This window comes from Amphiprion ocellaris, chromosome 2 (genome assembly GCF_022539595.1).
Source record: "Amphiprion ocellaris isolate individual 3 ecotype Okinawa chromosome 2, ASM2253959v1, whole genome shotgun sequence".
In the NCBI taxonomy this organism is placed as follows: Eukaryota; Metazoa; Chordata; class Actinopteri; family Pomacentridae; genus Amphiprion; species Amphiprion ocellaris.
The window spans coordinates 20,385,984-20,404,784 of NC_072767.1; the positions used below are offsets into that span (position 1 = coordinate 20,385,984).

Genomic DNA, 18,801 nt, shown 5'->3' on the forward strand with positions numbered 1-18,801 from the left:
AGTAACGACTAAGAGCGTTCAGAAGCAATATGTTGTGCAGAATTTTATTCAGATATTTCTTCCTCTTTCTCTATCTGTATTTTTAAATAACCTGCTTTGTCATTCGGGCTTTTTGTTGGCAGGAGCCTCTAGTGGCCAATGACATCCTGAACCACCCCAACTTTGTGAAGAAAAACCTTTGCAACAGCTTCAGTGACCGCACAGTGCAGCGCTTCTACAAGTTCAACACTAGCATAGTGGTAAGTCAGAAAAACATAGGATGTATTAAGGATTTCAAAAGAGACGGATTGAGACTGTCATACTTAAACACAGCCATATGTGAATATCTAGTGGTATGATGCTGCTATCTAGTGGTGATACTCAGTGTTGCAACCTGCAGATGCTCATTTATTGTGTATTGTTGCAATTGTACTGGATAGTTAGTCTTTGTTTCATGCCCATGATTAGATTATAAAGAGGTGGTTGATATTGCTATCAGAAACCCAGTCAAAGTTTCTCTACACAGCTCATGTCCCATAGTGTTTAATTTTATATGAAGATCTCTAATCAGATTGAAGTTAAAATGTTAAAATCCACTGATTAAAAGATTTGATAAATTAGGTTTATATAGCTTTATGAAGTACATGAGACCTTCAGAATCTGATAAGCTGCTCACTCTGACTTCTCCCGACTTTATTCTTTCAGGGAGATCTCACCAACCTGGTCCATGGTAGCCATTGTTCCAAATACCGCCTGACCAGAATCCCTGGCACCAACGCCTTTGCTGGTATTGTCAACGAGACGTGTGATTCTCTGGCATTCTGCGCCTGTAGCACGGTGGACCGGCTCTGTCTCAACTGCCACAGGTCATTACTAAAACAGAACACCGTTTAACACACTGAGATTTTACTTTTTCACTCTGAGGCACTTGGTGCTTTGCAGATGTAAGATGACACTCTTGTTAAAAATGATGAAGGAAAAGATTGATTTGGAAGATTCAGACTTTCATAGTGTGATGCAGGAGCAGATAACTATTTAAAATCACATTATAGTCTAATAGCTAATAAAAAAAAATGTGTGCTTGTGGAATCTAAGTTTCCAGAAATTCAGGTGCTACACAGTGGGTTTTTTTAATAGACAGAGTAGTTGCTTTGAGCAGAAATATATTAAGATAATTGTTATCCGTCATAATAATGCTATGACAACAATGTCTCTCTCTAACAAGCACTGTAACTGATCCTCTTGTTCAGAATGGAGCAGAATGAGTGTGAGTGTCCGTGTGAGTGCCCTCTCGAGGTCAACGAGTGCACAGGCAACCTCACCAATGCTGAGAACAGGTCAGTACATGTCTAAAGCAGTACAATACTACAGGTACATGTGGAGCATGTCTGCAACAATATGTCCTTAGATTTTCAGCCACAGGATGTGAGACCTAAGTTCAAATGGCAGCAAAGAAAAGTTTGTTTTTTTTTAAATTTTTGTTTAAAAAGGCATATGAACACACAATATTACACGAGATAAATTTTGCACAAAATCTGACATCAGACAACTTGGATCAGGGAGCACTCTATAAATGCAGAGCAGTGAGCAGGAGGAAGGCTGTAGGAAGACGAGATCGGCTACAATATTCAGGAGCTAGTTGAGAAAACCCTCCTCGTCACCCCTCCATGGTGGCGTTCGATCATCGCTGTGTGAATATTTTTAAGAGCTTGGACTGTTTTTCATGGTGGTTACTTTTTAGATCATGCTTGATTCTTCTTCATAGGCTGTGTGGATTGTTAAAAATGTGATGTAGCAAGGTGTAAGTCAGAACCTTGGCTTATAGTTTTAGTTTCTGTGATCTCAAAAGTTCTCAAATATGCTGTATTTAAAAGGAAACAGGAAAGTCAGAGCTCTTACCGTTTGGATTTGATATTCAATGAAAGGCACAAATAGCTTCTTGACTCAAGGTTTAAATGGGCTCCTTTTCTGTGTATCGGGGTATTTTCCACTGAGAGCTTTCAGTCACACTCCAGACAGACAGCGCCTCCATAATAAATGCAATGAACAGTGAGAAAAAGTAGAAAGTTGCTATTCATGTTCTGTTAATCTTTTTATTTAACTGTCTTCAATTCTGTACTGAGGGTATTGATTATGAATGCTAAGATGAGGCATGCTAAATGTGAATATCGGAGCATTTTCATTCAGAATCACATTTTGCCATAAATTACTTTTGATTACTTGTACCCCCAGTGTAAAAACATTTTAAATTTTGATTCATGTGCAAATTCTTTGATATAAAATTTTTGTTCTTTTCTGTCAGTACTATTGAGGACTAATGACTGAGTTTCAGAAAAAATATTTCTAAAGCAAATTTCTTTAATCTTTCTACTTAATTGTGGTGTCTTAAAATGCACCTACATACTGTATTTTCAAGCTGGCAAGTCCCTTTCATATTCCTGTCACCATGATTGGAACTGTGGGCATGTGTTTGTCCTTTCCAACGTTTTGGGAGCTGTTAGCTGCTGCTTCCTGTGTCAACGTTTGTGGGTGTTTCCTCACTTTTACTTCACTCCCACTATCTCACTACCTTTCCCTGTCTATCGCACTCTTTTCCTTTAGTGTTTATGCGACTCTGCATCTGTCCATCATTTGCCGTGTTTCTCACATCTCGCTCTTGTTTCACCCATCTCCTTTCATCAGCCATCAGCTGCCTTTGACAGCGTGTCAATGTTCCGAGTGCCAATTCTTCCTTTATATCAGGAAGACATGCAATTACCATTTTTCACTGTCAGTTTTCTCTCTGTTTTCCGTGTCAGGCAGCATCGATGTTTGTCTCTTCGGAGCTGCTTTGCGTGCATCGACATGCTGAGGACACTACTTTGTGTGCTCCACTCTTTAATTTTAGATTTTTATGTCAGTTTTACTGTATATGCTTTTGTCAAATGTAATCATATTTCATGCTAAGGTTTGGATGGATGTTGTCTGTCGAATGTTGCGTTTGTATTTTGACTTAGCAAATGTGTCTGCACCTGTCTGTAGTTTCACCTTGTGTGTGTTGTGCAGGAACCCCAGCTGTGAGGTGCATCAAGAGCCAGTCAGTCTGAATGTGATTGATCCCAGTTTGCATGACACCCTGCCCCAGTGTATCAACACCCGCTGTAGCCAGAGATACACCAGCAGGTACACACACTCAGCTGTGCATGTTTACTACGTAGCAACAAGCATAACGAACAGAGCAACACGTGTGTTAAGTGTATGCAAACAGTCCTACTGAGGCATTTACCAGCAGACATACATTTACCATGAAGGTGCAACCATGACATTGATATTTATACACATCAAGAGCATACTGCCACCCAGTGGTGATAAATAAGATGTGTGAATCGAGGTCTCAATTCTTTGACTGTAGGTCCCTAAAAAATTATTTCACTTACAATAGAAATGCAGTTCCCAGTTCCAGTCAGATTTCTGTTTCATTATTTTAACTCAGGTTTATCCTGGCAACATAATGTTGCGTGTTGTAGTGCAGAATATACTGTAATGCTAAAGCAATCACAAGTGTTTTAAATCACATGCTTTTGTCCATGTAGATCAACAATGCAGTTCCCAGTTCCAGACAGATTTCTATAAAATAAACACACCAAATTTAGAAAAGATGTACTTTTCTGTCCTGAGTAGTATTTACAATTCTGACAGAAATATTTTGTCACTCGTTTCTCACTGATAAAGCAAAGATAAGTTGTGCTCTATGAGAATGTCATTTTGACCTCTGTATTCTGTGCCATGTTGCAGTGACTGTTTCGGTGTTTTGGACTGCGAATGGTGCATGGTGGACAGTGATGGTAAGACTCACCTCGACAAGCCGTACTGTGCCCTGCAGAAGGAGTGTTTTGGGGGCATCGTGGGTGCCAAGAGTCCCTATGCAGATGGCCTAGGACTTCTAGGTGAGTTTCTTCACCCAAAGAAGCGAATCAGATAGATCCTTTCCTTTGTAAATATTTACATTTTCAATATCTTTGACACAATAGCTATACTTCAGTGCTTTAGATTCATTCTACTAGTATTCAACATTTTTCCTAGATGCACTGTGGTGCTTCTTGTCAGCCAGGAGAGTAAAGAAAAACGAGCAGTGACAAAAGAAGTGAATTTCTGTATCCATGGGACAGCAAAAAAGTGATCTCATCATATTTCTGAAACTTTTTTTTATCTATAACCATCTTGTTGCTAGGTTATTTTTCTCTCTGTTATCAGCATTTTCAAAAAGAAAATGGGCCCTCTGCCTGAAGTTGGATATTTTTTTGGTGACATTTCACACCAATGAGAGAATAAAAATGAAGTAGAAAGTGTCCCAGCTTCGCAGCGGGAGTTGGGATCTGAGCCTGAGCTGTTTGATACTAGCTTGTTGTACTGTCTCTTCTTGAGCCATCTGAAATACTTTCAACAACCTTCTGCCTCTCCTTTTTATCTCCTTTCTTCTGCAGATGAGGAGGTGGCATCTTTGAACATGATCAAGAGCGCCCCTGTGGGTCCAGTCGCTGGGGGCATTATGGGATGCATCATGGTGTTGGTGCTGGCTGTCTATGCATACAGACATCAGATCCACAGGCGTTCACACCAGCACATGTCACCACTGGCCGCTCAGGGTAGGACTGATGAATGCAAAGGATTTAAACCTTTATTTTGCTCTTAGAACACACACACACCCACATGGTAACTGTGGTGAAACTTAGGATAAATTGTAAATAAAGTAATTCTAAAAGATTCAGTTAACACGTCAGTTATTCCACACAGTTTCTTTTGCAGCACATTCTTCTGCAATCTGTATGCCTCTGGTTGGCCTATACTGTATCACTATGTGCTGCCTTTTCTGTAAATGCCACAGAAAGAGACAAAGTCTTAAAGCAACATCATTTACAAGCACTGTGGCAAGTGCATTTGGAGCTAAAGAGCTGACATTAGCATCAACGCAGCATCAGCTGCTGCAGCATGATTTGTGTAATTACTCAGCTATATTGACAAAAACATCAAACAAGATTACAGCCTCATTAAAACTGATCATTCCAAGACATTTTCAGTCTGATAGTTTGGTGAACAACTTAAAATAGATGGTGGAGAGTGTGCCTACATTATCACAAGGCATTAGACTGAGTGATTGGCTCATAAAGTTGCACTACTCAGCTTTGCGTGAGTGTCGGTGTTTGTGTGAGCGGCCAAACTCTAAGTTAAAACTACATTAAATTGTGCATTACCCTGTCTGCGCCCCGAATCTGAGCCCCATTTAAAGAGCTCAATGTTTTCTCAGGTTGCCTGTCACACAGACATCTGCTGTTCTTGTTTTTTTGCTTTGTTCACCTAAGCTCCTCAAATATTATTCCTGCTTGTCATGCTTGCAATCCTTCATGTAGTATAGCAGTGTCATCTCTCTCATTTTGGCATTATTCTTAATCTTCTTCCCTTCTTCTTTACCTGTGCGGCGCTCCAGAAATGTCAGTGAGAATGTCCAACCTTGACAATGAAAGAGATGAGAGGGATGAAGACAGTCATGAAGACAGAGGAATCAGTAAGTGCTGTTTGTTAGCTCATTGATCTAAGTTGTCTTTGCAGCATGCTACAACACATTTATGAATTGTCAAGCTACTATTTGACAGCACACGTACCTGATTCCTATAGATCTGCAAGCTGTAGTTGCTCACCTGTGTGCTCTCTTTACTTTCAGTCAGTAACACCAGATTTATAGCAGCGGTGATCGAGAGACACACTCACACTCCTGAACGGAGACGGAGGTACTGGGGGCGATCCGGGACGGAGAGTGATCACGGTAAGACATCACACATGTATAGAGATTAACAGAGGCTGAGAGGCTTACAAAAAGCGTTACAATGTGTTTTATTCACAGTATCGTGTTCTAGAGCACATCACTGCTGATGTGCAAGTGATGCTGTGTCAAAACAAAACTGATTTTGCATGATTTTTATCTCTTACTAATAGTTGCATGTGTGTCAGGAGGTTGAAAGTGGCGAAAACCCGACTGAGCTACGTCACCGTGGTGGTTGAGGATATTCAGTGGGTGTTTTGTGAAAAGTACTGACGATAAATAGAGCTGATATTTTCCAGCACTCCATGTTGTGCAACAGATAGTTTAGTCTAAAATAATGTAATTTGTGAAAAATGAATCATTAATTTGTTACAAAACTGGCCCATCTTGCATGAACACAGAGTGTTAACCACATGATTAAGCCTGAAACTTGGCCTCAAGCAGAGACATTGGAAGCACAGATACAACTGCAAATTTGGAATATATGTATAAGCACAACTATGTAGATCCATCACCACCCACACACACAAAAATAGTTCAATAATAAACTGCTGGATTAGGAGTTGGGCCAGCCTTTTTCTGTTATGCCCAAGATGAGAAGGGCAGATTGTCTATGTCATTATCAAGGACAGGGCGGGCCGCTCACAGATTCAGGGGGATCTTTGGAGTCACTGCTCCTTTGTGTTTAAAGGAGTCAGTTAGGGCTTAAGGATATAATCAGGAAGCTTTCTGAACATGGCTGTCTGGGCGGAGACCCCTGGGCTAGAGCCAGAAAATGCTGCAGGGATTACATATCCTACTTTGCTTGGAAACGCCTCAGGATTCCCCGGGAAGAGTTGACAGATATCAGATAGAGAACGTCTGTGTGACGTTTCTGACACGCCATGACCCAGTCTAAGAGAAGCAACAGAACATGAAACAAAGTTTTATTTTCTGTAAAATCTCCATCTTTTGATACCCTTTGGTGCAATATAGAAAATAAACCCTTAACAGGATTAATTTCAGCAACATTGTCAACAGTCATATTTAGGGTTTATGTATCGTCTTTTAAGATAAATCTTATTCCTTTTTGAGTGCTACAGCTGAGTCTCAAATCTACAGTTAGCTCTCTGTTCTTTGGCAGCGGTTCAGCTGTTCCTGGCATGTTCTTTTCATTATATCACAGCTCTAAATCTTGTTTTCTCTCCTCTCAAGCACAGGAAGAGTTGCTCATGTTCACTGTTGAACATTTGTAGAACTTGCAAGTCTCACACTTGATGTGGATGGACAGTTTCACCCACGTGGGCTCTTACCACCTACATATGGCATCACTCCACTTCCTGGCAATGAGTATCTCTTTTACTTGTTGCATAACTGATGATGAGAACAAAGATGAACATGAAGAGATGAGAGTGGGACGAAATGGAACAAAGAAGTAGCAGCTTGTCAGCTGACATGCAGGATAGAAGGAGAAACAGAGAAAATCTGCTTTATTAGTAAGATGAGATAATGTTTGCTGATTTTAACCTTGTGTTTTCCATCCTCTGTATCATATAACTGAACATATTTTACACATTAAGTTATGATAATCCCAAAATATCAGACTACTTTTACACAGGAGTTTTTAAAGTAATATTTTAAGAAATAAGTGTTGAATATATTTATTTATTTATTAAGAACAACTGATATCTTTTTTTATGCTACAGAGAGAACATAACACAGTGATTCAAAGGAGCCTTGGATAAGTCAAGATAAATGAACAGGAAAGACTGTGGCATGTTGTACGACTGGGAATGGGAGCTCAGAAAAAGGAAAATGGAGGACAAATGGGGAGATGGAGAGATGCAAACATGATGAAAGAAGGGAAATAAGTGAAATGCAAGGGCAAGAGGACAGGGACAGAGAGGAAGAGGAGTTTGAAATAATGGAAAGAGGGGGTGTTAGTCCGGCAGGGATTAAAACAAATTCATTACTAAGTTGACGCTTCAAAGTTGCTGCTCCTCTCTGCTTGGTCAAAGGTGCCCTCCTACCACTGTTCACTCACTCATATTGCTAAAGGGTATGATAAAACACACACACACACACACTCACACAAGCTACATGCGGATCACTGAAAACATCACAGCATTAAGTCTATTAAATGAGTGACGCACGCAGACTGTGAGTTGTTCAGTGGCGCTGGTCTGAGCTGCATTACCTTCCAGGAAAGGGCTAGAACTACCCATTTAATAATGAGGACCGCATACAGACATATAATCTCCTACTTTAATCCACATACCCTACTATTTTAGAGATTGTGTATATACATGTAACCACTACATACAGTATGATTAATAACTTGAGTGCAGAGACGAACGTTATTATATTTGAATGGTATTTTGTACAAAAGACATCAAGAATAGTTTAATCATTTCTGTCTTACTGTTGGAGACCAGCTGGAGGGTGTTGGCCTGTGAGCACAACTCCAAATTCTGAAAAGAAATAGAGGAAGAATCCTATTAATAGGTTTGTGTATGTGTTTTTTGGATTTATGCCTTTTATTAGACATACTAAAGACACAGTTATCCGGTAAAGAGAAGCTCTAGTAATAGCCAAGAGGTGATGAGAAACTTACACTTATGTCTGTACACTAAATGCAGCTGTACAGCTAGCAGCCGGTTAGCTGAGCTAATCACTGTGCTACAATGAGAAATACAGTAGTCTTGCACACCGTTCCCATAATACAGAAATTTGTAGTTTTACTCTTAGGTTTATGTGTATATTAAATAAACAAGATATAATGTGTTTATTAGCAGAGTTTGTTTTTTTTAAACCTTCGGACAGACAATGTTAATGCTTTACCTCTGTGTAGTTTTTACAGGAAGCTAAGCTAATTAGCAGCTTGCAGTAGCTGTATTTTTACAATCCATGAATTTTCTCAAGCCGTGATTATACTCACTTGTGGACACCATGGACATGTAGTTGTTGCTATTATGCTAAGCCGCAGGAGTCCAGTTGGACCAGTCTGTTACATGTCAGTAGGTCATATTTGCGTATTCTAAGTATGTACGTTACTGTCAAGCATGCGCACCATATGCCCTTGTAGTGTTGTCACTGTCCAGACACAAATTTTGGGTTGTATGTAGATGTCCATGTGGACTAAATTTACATCACGCAGACCCTAACCTACCTACAGACGTAGAAAGTCTAACACTGACCTTATACTGCCTTTTCTAGTCTGCTGGAATTAACTTGGAGGACTCCCGTCTATACATGTGCAGTACGGTGTATTTATGCATAAACACTACTACCAAGGATGCACTCTGCTGCCCTTGGAGCTAAAATTTCAGACAGCATGCTGACATTCATGGACACTCGCATACTAGCAGATGCAAAAAGTATAACACTGGCCTTATAAAACTTTGAAGTCCGCTGGGAGTACTCTGCTCCATACATGTAAAGTAGTTCAACATTTAGATTTTCCACACATGCACATTCATCATCCACACACAGACATAAATTCTGGGCTGGATGCAAACATCCGCAGAGAGGTTCGTGTGAACTGTCAAGAACTTTGATAGACAACTAAATTTATTTCTTGCAGACCCTTGCGGAGGCAGAAAGTATAAAGGCTAATTCATGGTTTTGCATGACCATCGTGGACACTTAAAGCAAACACGCATGACATGTCCTTTATATTGAATGCAGAAAAACACACACAGCTCATGTGGATATCTAAAGAGGTTTGCTGTGACTTTGCAGTTTTTACATACGTGCCAGTGATATTCCTGAGATATGTTGAGCTCAGTAGGTGGATGGAACACAGGATTTCTAAAGAATTTGTTTGGGCACCATAGTTGGAAAGCATGCATGTATAAATCCAACACCCCTCCAAAGTCAGGCAGTGAATGCTTCTTTCAATGAGGAATTATAAAGATGTGGTTGGTGGTTTGTTTTCTAAGCACACGTGCAGTTGTTGTGCAACTTGCCGTGTTTACAGTCTTCCTGGTCAGAAATTTTGGGCTACGTTCAGACATCCTTAGAGCCATCTGCATGGAACCTTGTAGAACTGGCTGGATGACAAAATGTATGCCATGTATAGCCTTGGGGATACGAAAAGCATGATTTGGTCTTAACACTGGTCCCAGAAATAAGAGTGGTATTAATCTTCTCGTCTAACTCTCAACAAGAAGGCGAATAAGCACATAAAGTATTCCTTTAGATGCAATCAGCTTAATCAGTATGTATTTCAGAGACATAACTGCTTTGCCAGGATTTGTTTTAAGGATTTAAACGGGTCTTGTTTGACACTGTTTAAAGACATTTCAAAAGTCAAAATAAGACATTTGAAGTCTGTTTCCAAGATGCAATAACATGGTAGCTTCCCCTGTCTATGCTCATCTTTTGGCATTAAAGAGGATTTGATTTTGTCACTTGGTGCAGCTGAAAATTGTCAACAGGACACACTTAGCAGTAGATTTACCTGAAGCTCCGGCTCTTGCTTTGGGGAAAACAGAGATAAACTGTGCAGAACTTGGCACCTTCCATGTCAAGAACTTCTTTGAAGTCTCCATCCCTTCATTTGGTTTAATCCCTCTCTTCCTCTCTCCTTTGCTCGGTCTCCCCCCTCTCTGTCTCTGTTGCTCTACTCCCTCTGCTCTGTTTTCTGTCTCTCATTTTCTTTGTCTGGTTGCTTTGGTATCAAAGCCCAGCTAATCTTTGGAGGATCAGGGAAGGAAATGTGCGAGGACACTTCACTCTAGTGAGGGATTTTAGGACACCTCAGTGAGGCGTGCATGACATTGTCTTATATGGCATGATGCTGCATTACAGTGGCGGAACAACTAATTAATGTACTTGAGCACACTTTGGAAATATTTGGACTTTGCGCGATTGTTTCCATTTGATGATTCTTTTTACTTCTATTTCATTACATTTCAGAAGGAAACATTGTGCTCTCTAGTCTACTTCACTTATTAACAGCTGTGGATGCTTTTAAGGTGAAGATTTTACACATTGTTAAAGATTAAACGAGTGATTTCCAGCATTTTTGGTTTGTGATGTCTTACCAAAAGCAGTGTGTAGTTGGGGTCGCATTTCAGATGTCAAGGAGTCGTTAACAGCTCCAACAAATTTTCCCTCTAAACGTCTCACATGGTTTCATTTTAATACATGCTCAAATAACCCACTAAAAAACAAAGAATAGAGAAAAAATCCAAAAATTGAAAACTGATTTGTGGATTACGATTAAGTTTTTTCTTTTTCACTCTCTCATAAATTATGCGATGAGCCTCCAGATTCATCTGCTGTTCCGGTTTGTAAAACTGGATATAAAGTAGATCAAACCTTCAGCAGCTACAACAGTAACATCCTGCTGACACATTGATGCTTCACTATTAATAATCTAATCATGTCATATATAATAATGTATCAGTCAGAGGGACTGAGCCACTACTTCTGTTTCAATACTTTAACTTTATTTTGCTGCTAATGGAAATGCAAACATACATAATTTAACCCATGCAGGATTTTTACTTGTAATGGTGTATTTTTTACATTGCTGCATTGGTACTGCTAAGGATCTGAATACTTCTAGCACCTCCATACTGAGGGGCAGACAGTACATTAAGCATGATAAAGGGACATTATATCACAAGACATACTGCACTAACCATGGCAGGAAGAATAAAAGCTAATGAATAATTTCTGTTAGCTCTTTTTTTCAGTTGGTCTGTCTACCAGACGGCTCTGTCTCAGCAGCTATAGCCATGAAATTTTGTAGCAGACTTTTCCTCTAGTTCCACAATGGGACACATTTGTTGCTGTGAGTTACGTGGCTCAGCAGATGTTGTGTGGGTTGCCATAAATGTGGTGATCCATTTACTTTACATAAAACTGGTGATGCACTTACTTTACATCCATAGCATCACCGTATATTTAAATCTATCCCCTCAGCCTCCGCTAGACCATGTATTTAGTGCCAGTTTGTAATTGCTGCCATGTAAACATGCTAAGCTAAGACGAACACAGTAAACAAAACATGCTGCTTAGCAACATCACATTAAGCCAAAGCACAACCGTGTCTAACTATGTAGCCTACTAGCTGCTTAGATGGCTACAGACTGCCAGGATTTTCTGAATAGTTTGGCTTGGGCCTGGTGTTGTTACTAAACAGGGTTTCTGCAGGTAAAACATGAACCACCAAAGCAACATCAGATATTTACATGCCGGTTTATCTACCAGTTAAACATCTAACAGTTAGCCGCTTGTGTTGGCAGGAGATAAATTTGACACAAGGCCAGACGTACCTACTGCCTTCAGCCTGGATCCTGCATGCCACAGATGCACACACATGCTCTCCAATCACTTGGTTCACTGTGTGTGGAGCTTTAATGTTTCATCATCCAAAATGACAGTGATTTTTCTATAAATATGATTGTCGACGCACTCAGGCTTACAGGGTTATTTGCTCCAACAGCAATAACAGATTGATGCTCCATCATCTAGCATGTTGCTGGTGTCATTTCAGAAGCTGAAAAAGATGGTGATAAAGGAATTAAAGGAAATGGGTTCATTTCCAGACCCAGATTTTTCATAGTTGCACTCAGTGTTTCAGATGGATTTCATGGGCCTGAAGGTGGTGGAACTCACTCAATATATAAGGGGGTGTGTGTAAACCTTTGCATCTTAAGTAAAAAATGAAAGAAACTCAGCAAATCAATATGGTTTGTAGTGAAATTTGCTGCTGGAATGTTTATTAATCAGGATGAAAGCCATTGAAGCACTTGATTTATGAGTGTTACTGTCTAGTAGTATGCATGGGCATTGTAGAAGTCAGCAGGCAATATTTGCTGCCATTACATTATCTTTCACAAAGTTTATCCTATGTTTACTTATTGTTTGACCCAGTAATCCATTTTCTATGTGACAGCAGCCCTGCCCTCCCACTGCTCCAGTTACCATTGTATCCTAACAGCCACGTTGGCTCATGTCTCTGTCTCCTCAGGCTAAACGTATGTGCAAGATGTGTAGAGAGGTGGTGATAAATATGTATGCATCTTTGTTTCAAATTGCATGAGAAAACTGAAAACATAAGGAGAAAAATGTCCAAAGGCGATGTTTAGTTGTCAATGTGCCATCAAGTAGCTTGTACCGCTTTCAGAAACATTGTGAGTTACCATGTATTCACATGAACGTTTCTGTGTTGAATGTCTGGAGGGCATCATTTGCTGAATTGTTGCCTTTCTGATGTCTTCCCATTTCTGTTCAATCAATGCAAGAAAGCTATACCAAACTGGTACACGCGTGTAATAGCTGTTGAGTTCTTTGTATTCACTGTACTACGAGTGAATGAACAGTCAATCCCTATTTTTTTTTCAGTTCCGTATAAAAATTTTACTAGAAGTGGGTAAAGCAGAGCAGCTATTTCTGGCTCATGACCATCATTGCGTGTAAATTTTTAGTAAACATAATTTTAATAACCAATAAATCACTTTATTATCCAAAAACATCAAAGATGGGCTTGTTCCTCGCTTTTTGAATATGAGGTGCCTCTTTCAGTTTCTATCATATAGTTAAAAAATTAAATATTTTGGAGCTATGAAGATGTCACCTTAGCTTATGGGATTTTTTTCCCCCCTTATTTTCAGACTTTTTATAGACCAGGTAATGAATTGAAAAGATTTACCTGATAAATATGTTTGAAAATAATTTCAGTCAAATTAGGTATCATACCACTGGTAACAAGTTATACTTACATTTCTTAACCTTTTGTGATTATAACGTTTAAAGCTGTTAATTTGAGTGAAGCGTATCTTCTATTTTTGTATTTCTCCATTTGTATGGAGCTCTTGGTTATACCTGGCTGTGCAAACGTGAAGCGATTCAGACTAAGGAATCATTCAGGAGTTTTATTTGGAAGAAAGAGTAATAAAACAAGAAATCTAGTGATGCTAACATCTACATGTTTCTTGGTGTCCAGGCTACAGCACCATGAGTCCACAGGAGGACAGCGAGAACCCACCCGGAAACAACGACCCGCTCTCGGCCGGTGTTGACGTCGGTAACCATGACGACGACCTGGACCTGGACACGCCTCCCCAGACGGCCGCGTTGCTCAGCCACAAGTTCCACCCCTACCGGCACACGCACACACACCACCACCCGCTGCACACGCACACACACCACCTGCAGGCCGCGGTGACGGTGCACAGTGTGGACGCAGAATGCTGATCCGCCCCCCTGCCAGGGATGGAACCGTTTTTATAAGGAAGACTATTAAAAAAAACAAAAAAACAACAACAACAACATTTGTGCTCGATTAGACAGCACACAGTGGGTACTGTCAGGATGGATGGATGGATGTATGGAGGGAGACACCACAGCTGTGTCCTTTGGCCGCCGGGACTTTTGGCCTGATTGGATGATGCATCATGATGTCAAAGTGCCAACATCTCAATCTGAGCCCCTCTTTTATTCAACCCAATTTAAAGTCTGGCAGGTGTACACAGTTTTATATACACACTGAAAATGACCAGACCTGGACCAGTACATAACATCAAATGGGTTTTTCAGTTTAGCTTTTTCCTGAAAGAATTTAGCATTCAGGACTCAAAAGCGAGCACAAACAACAGCCTTCAGGAACAAACAAAACACTGTTTGAGGCCATTTATTGGCTTTCATCGGGGACAGATCACAAGTGGGACCTAAAAGCCTTGAGGGAGGACAAAGTTCTTCATTTTTCATCATTCTTCAGGTCCAGTGGATAATTAAATTAACTGTGGAGCCCGATGTGACCCCTCTTGACTAGTACTCCATCTGAAACTCACTTGTATTGAGGCAGGAGGGGAACAGAACACTCCTTACGTTTGTTTAAAAAAAAAAAAACAAACAAAAAAAAAAAAAAAACGGACATTTCTGGTGAAGAGGAAAAATACTGTATTTTCAACAGAGAACTGGATCTAGTGGGATTCTAACATGGCTTCTATTTCCAGTTTGCTCTCCTTGGTTCAGCAGATAGATGCTCCAGGGTTGGTTTTCTCTGATAGTCGCTGCCTTTAGCCAGCTGTTGGTCTTACACAACATGGTGTGGGAAGATATGTGGACATTTTCCTGAATGTTTGTGAACTTCAAAGTAGGAGAAAAAAGCGTCAATGATTCACAGAAATACAGAAAGAAACATTTTAAAGAGGAAAATATTATTTTTCTACTATTTATTAAAGAGGTAGATTTTCAAGACGGCTGAGAAAGCAGCTGCCGCTAACAAAACAAGTCAGCAGTCAGGATATGTACCGGCCCACTTCCTGCAACCAGTGCATCATATTAGGGCTCATTATTTTCAGTTTTTATTTTCCAAAAACATCTGTGAATTGTTGTTGGTTTTGACTTTCAAGAACATCAGTAACACAACAGACTATGTGAATTTTCTTTTCCTTTTTCTCCTCAGACTGAGGGACTTTGGTGCATAATCAGCAGCTCATTTGCATTGTCTTTCAAATTTAGTTTTTGCTTTCTGTCACCAGGAACATATTCTTAGCTGTCCTCTCTTTCAGAGGATTCCATTTACTACTGTAGAAACTCAGTGGTCAGTTTATTAGCTACACCTGTCCAGTCAGTGAGATCTAATACAGCAGTCCTGCCGTAAAGTCTACCTCTATAAGACCCATAACTTAAATGGTTTTGACTCTGACATAGTCGTATTAATTTTGTTATATGTTTCAGCACTGAAATTATAGTTGCATCTTCCCCTAATGTATATAAATAGGACTGACAATGAATTAGAAACATATTCATTATAGTGTAGACTGATACAACATTATCTTTAACTATGACTTTTATTTTATACACTTTCTGACAGTTTCACCAATTTTAAAGGTGGATGTTATGGCAGGAATGTTGTAGATTACATTATATTGTACAGATATTCCTAATAAAATGGCCACTGAATGTATAGTTTGATAAGCAGTACCTTCTTTAAGAAAGAGACATTTTTTTAATGAGTAGTGATCTAAATCTAAGACGAAATCAGATCTGCTCCTCTCAAAAATTAATTCAGGTGTTTCTCACTGAATATCTGGAAAGATTGAAAACAACAAGCCTTAATCATGTCCTTTTCAGAGCAGTTTAAAGGATACAGTTTTCGCATTTAGCACATTTTTCTGTCTGTTTTTCACCGAGGTTTGCGTAATCATGTGAGCTAAAACTTGCCGTCGAAAACATCCTCATTCTGGACGTGTCCTGTGCATGAGGAGGCAGAACTTCTGTGCTCACCGGCCTTTTTCAGCCTCCTGGGAATGGACGAGGAAAGACAGAAACCAACACCAGCAAAACATTCCTGGCTTTAGTCACTGCTTGGGATTTGTTGTGTGAGGATAACTGGGGACCGGCACAGAGGTCCTGAGAGATTCACAGACACTGAGTGCTGTCCTCTGGATCTGCCTGAGCAGAAAAACCAGTACAGATTGTTTTCACTTTCACGCTGTTTTATGACAACCTTTCGCCTCTGAGGCCAAGCTGAGATACTGTATGTGTGGTGAGGTTGTGCGCTGGAGTTTGTACAAAGCAAGTTGCATTTCCAGTGATGCCCAAGATGGAGTCTCCTCCTCATCAAAGAGAGCGAAAGAGGTCGAGATGCTGCTGATGTTGTACAGAGGTTACACCCATCTGTCGGCTCCTCTGTGGTTAACCACTTAAAATGTATTTTCTACGTGTGTTTGGTTTAACTGGTGTGTGTGTGTGTGTGTGTGTGTGTGTGTGTGTGTGTGTGTGTGTGTGTGTGTGTGTGTGTGTGTGTGTGTGTGTGTGTGTGTGTGTGTGTGTGTGTGTGTGTGTGTGTGTGTGTGTGTGTGTGTGTGTGTGTGTGTGTGTGTGTGTGTGTGAGAGAGAGAGAGTGTGTGCGTGTGATGAAAGTAAGATTATCCACCTGGAACATTTTCATTGAATGCATTATTTTTCAAAATAGTATTAGAGAATTATAGGTGAAATTATTATGATTGAGAAATCCACTTATTTTTATTCTGATGAAGAGTCACTTGACCCGATCTGTGCTTTGTGGGTTTGATTGTTCAGCTGGTCAAATCACATCAGTGTGGCATCCATGTTTTGGTTTTTTTTTTTGTTTGTTTTTTTTCTGGGTGCCAAATTCTCTATTGTTCTCCAGAGATTCATTATGAAATGTAAATACTGACTCACAAATAGCTATCATGTCCTGTACACTCCATGTTTTTTAATGTCTGTAAGATATGATGTATGCTTCAAATGATGCTCAGATATTCGGGTTGATATTGAATCGTCTGTTCATGGTGTCTCGCTATATTTTTGATGCCTTGGATGTTTTTTTAGGTTTATTCTTCTTTAGGTCCATATTGGATGGAAGTCAGTGCTTGGAAAAATTAATACACACTTTTCTGTTTGAGAGGCTTCTAGTTTTTAAAGTTTTATTGTGTCTTTGAAAATGTTAAAGAAAGCTTATCTCTCCTTAGATTTGCAAAGTAACAGTACTACACCTTCTCACAGAGTAACGACCAAAACAACAGCCTTATAGTGGATTCAGGTTTACATCTGTAAGCCGTGCAGTGGTTCTGTTGCTACTTGAGACTGTCAGCCGTTTTCATTTACAGTCATTTTAGTGTGTTTGACACTTTAGAAGAATATTTACATTTGCACATTCACTGTGAGCTCATCGAACTTTCATCTGCACACGCACTAAATAATAAGACAAAGCTGGGACATTAAAACATGCTGGTTTTGTGTTACTACATGTTCCTCAAAGTACTACTAAATGCAGTGGGTTGAATATTCCACACTAACCAGCATCTCATCAACACTGTCACACCATTTTCTGTCCATTATTCACCTGCAGTAATTCATAACAAAAACATACAATGATATTTGAAATAGTTTTGACTACTTCACATGGTACGTAATTTCGCTTCAGTTTGACAATGAAGCAGTCTTGTAGCATTTCAGAGCAATCTTTCAATCAAATGCAGTCTGTATGTGTGTCTGTGTGTGTGTGCTGGGACAGTTGAACATTAACAAGTCTGTTTTATTTTTCCTGGAGAGCTTTTAAACAGTATTTACCAGCTGTTGTAAACAAGTATATATGTGTGTATACAGAACACTCTGAATTGCAATTAATGTACTGAAGGATCATGTGTACGTCATCCCCCCATGTATCATATAAAGTTATCAAATTGAGATTTATTGCAATGTGAATGTGATAAAGTCCATTTTACACTTAAATTGTCTGACGTTTCTAACTTCTGCTCAGTTTTCATCATTAGTTTTAATGATTTTGTCAAAACCTGATGGATACATTCCTCATAATACAGAGTTTATGGGATGTTGTGTGGGAAGCAGAAATGAGCTGAGAGAGGCATGATAACATTGGTGATTTTTTAACACCACACCATTATCAAGCTTTTTGTCTGGTCATCATTTGAGGCCGTTTCGTATGCTGCATTCACCGGTAACTTTGAATTTTCAATCTCTTGTTGATTATAGGAAAGCAGCAAAGCAAACCTTAAGGCAGCCATGTTTTTGTCCCCGACAAAGAGGTTGAAAATGACCCAACGTCCAACTTCCCACTTATGAGGTACATTAAATACAACATTCAATTTCACATAGCTCCCACTGGAGCCTCTAAATACTTGATTTATATATATATTTTTCCACATATGCAGTAGTACTGTTCCAGTGTTCACTCACTTTGAACTTAGAAGTCAGAATTTCTGAGTTCCCTGTTGGAAATTCCACAATCAACGCCCAATCTGTTTTCACATTTGTAACTCAGAAAGTCTGAAGAAACTCACCAACCTAAAAATCCAAGATGGCTTCTCAGTACATCAACAGTGTCCAAGCTGTATCTGTTAACATGTTGCTGCAGTGTTTTTATGCATAAAATACTCCATAATATGTTGCTATCAGCTGGTTTTAAAGATTCTGATGGAATTTCAACATTGGATCATGTCACCTTCCTGTCTGGGTAACAATGGCTGACCTGAAGATGAAGATTTTCCCGAAGGCATCCATTTTGGTTTCCGACTTGTATTGGAATGCGGTCAATT

The 18,801-nt window shown here is 39.6% G+C and overlaps 1 protein-coding gene across 1 annotated transcript in view; it reads left to right on the plus strand.

Annotated features, from left to right (window-relative positions):
* Positions 1-17,977, plus strand: part of cachd1 (cache domain containing 1) — a 103,565-nt gene extending 85,588 nt beyond the window's left edge. The window contains exons 19-27 of the mRNA XM_055018731.1: positions 123-239; positions 685-845; positions 1,230-1,316; positions 3,025-3,141; positions 3,754-3,905; positions 4,443-4,604; positions 5,444-5,521; positions 5,678-5,779; positions 13,716-17,977. Coding sequence (XP_054874706.1) covers positions 123-239; positions 685-845; positions 1,230-1,316; positions 3,025-3,141; positions 3,754-3,905; positions 4,443-4,604; positions 5,444-5,521; positions 5,678-5,779; positions 13,716-13,966 — 1,227 coding nt within the window. The 3' untranslated portion in view covers positions 13,967-17,977. The remainder of the gene's footprint in view (positions 1-122; positions 240-684; positions 846-1,229; positions 1,317-3,024; positions 3,142-3,753; positions 3,906-4,442; positions 4,605-5,443; positions 5,522-5,677; positions 5,780-13,715) is intronic.
* Positions 17,978-18,801: the final 824 nt, after the last annotated feature.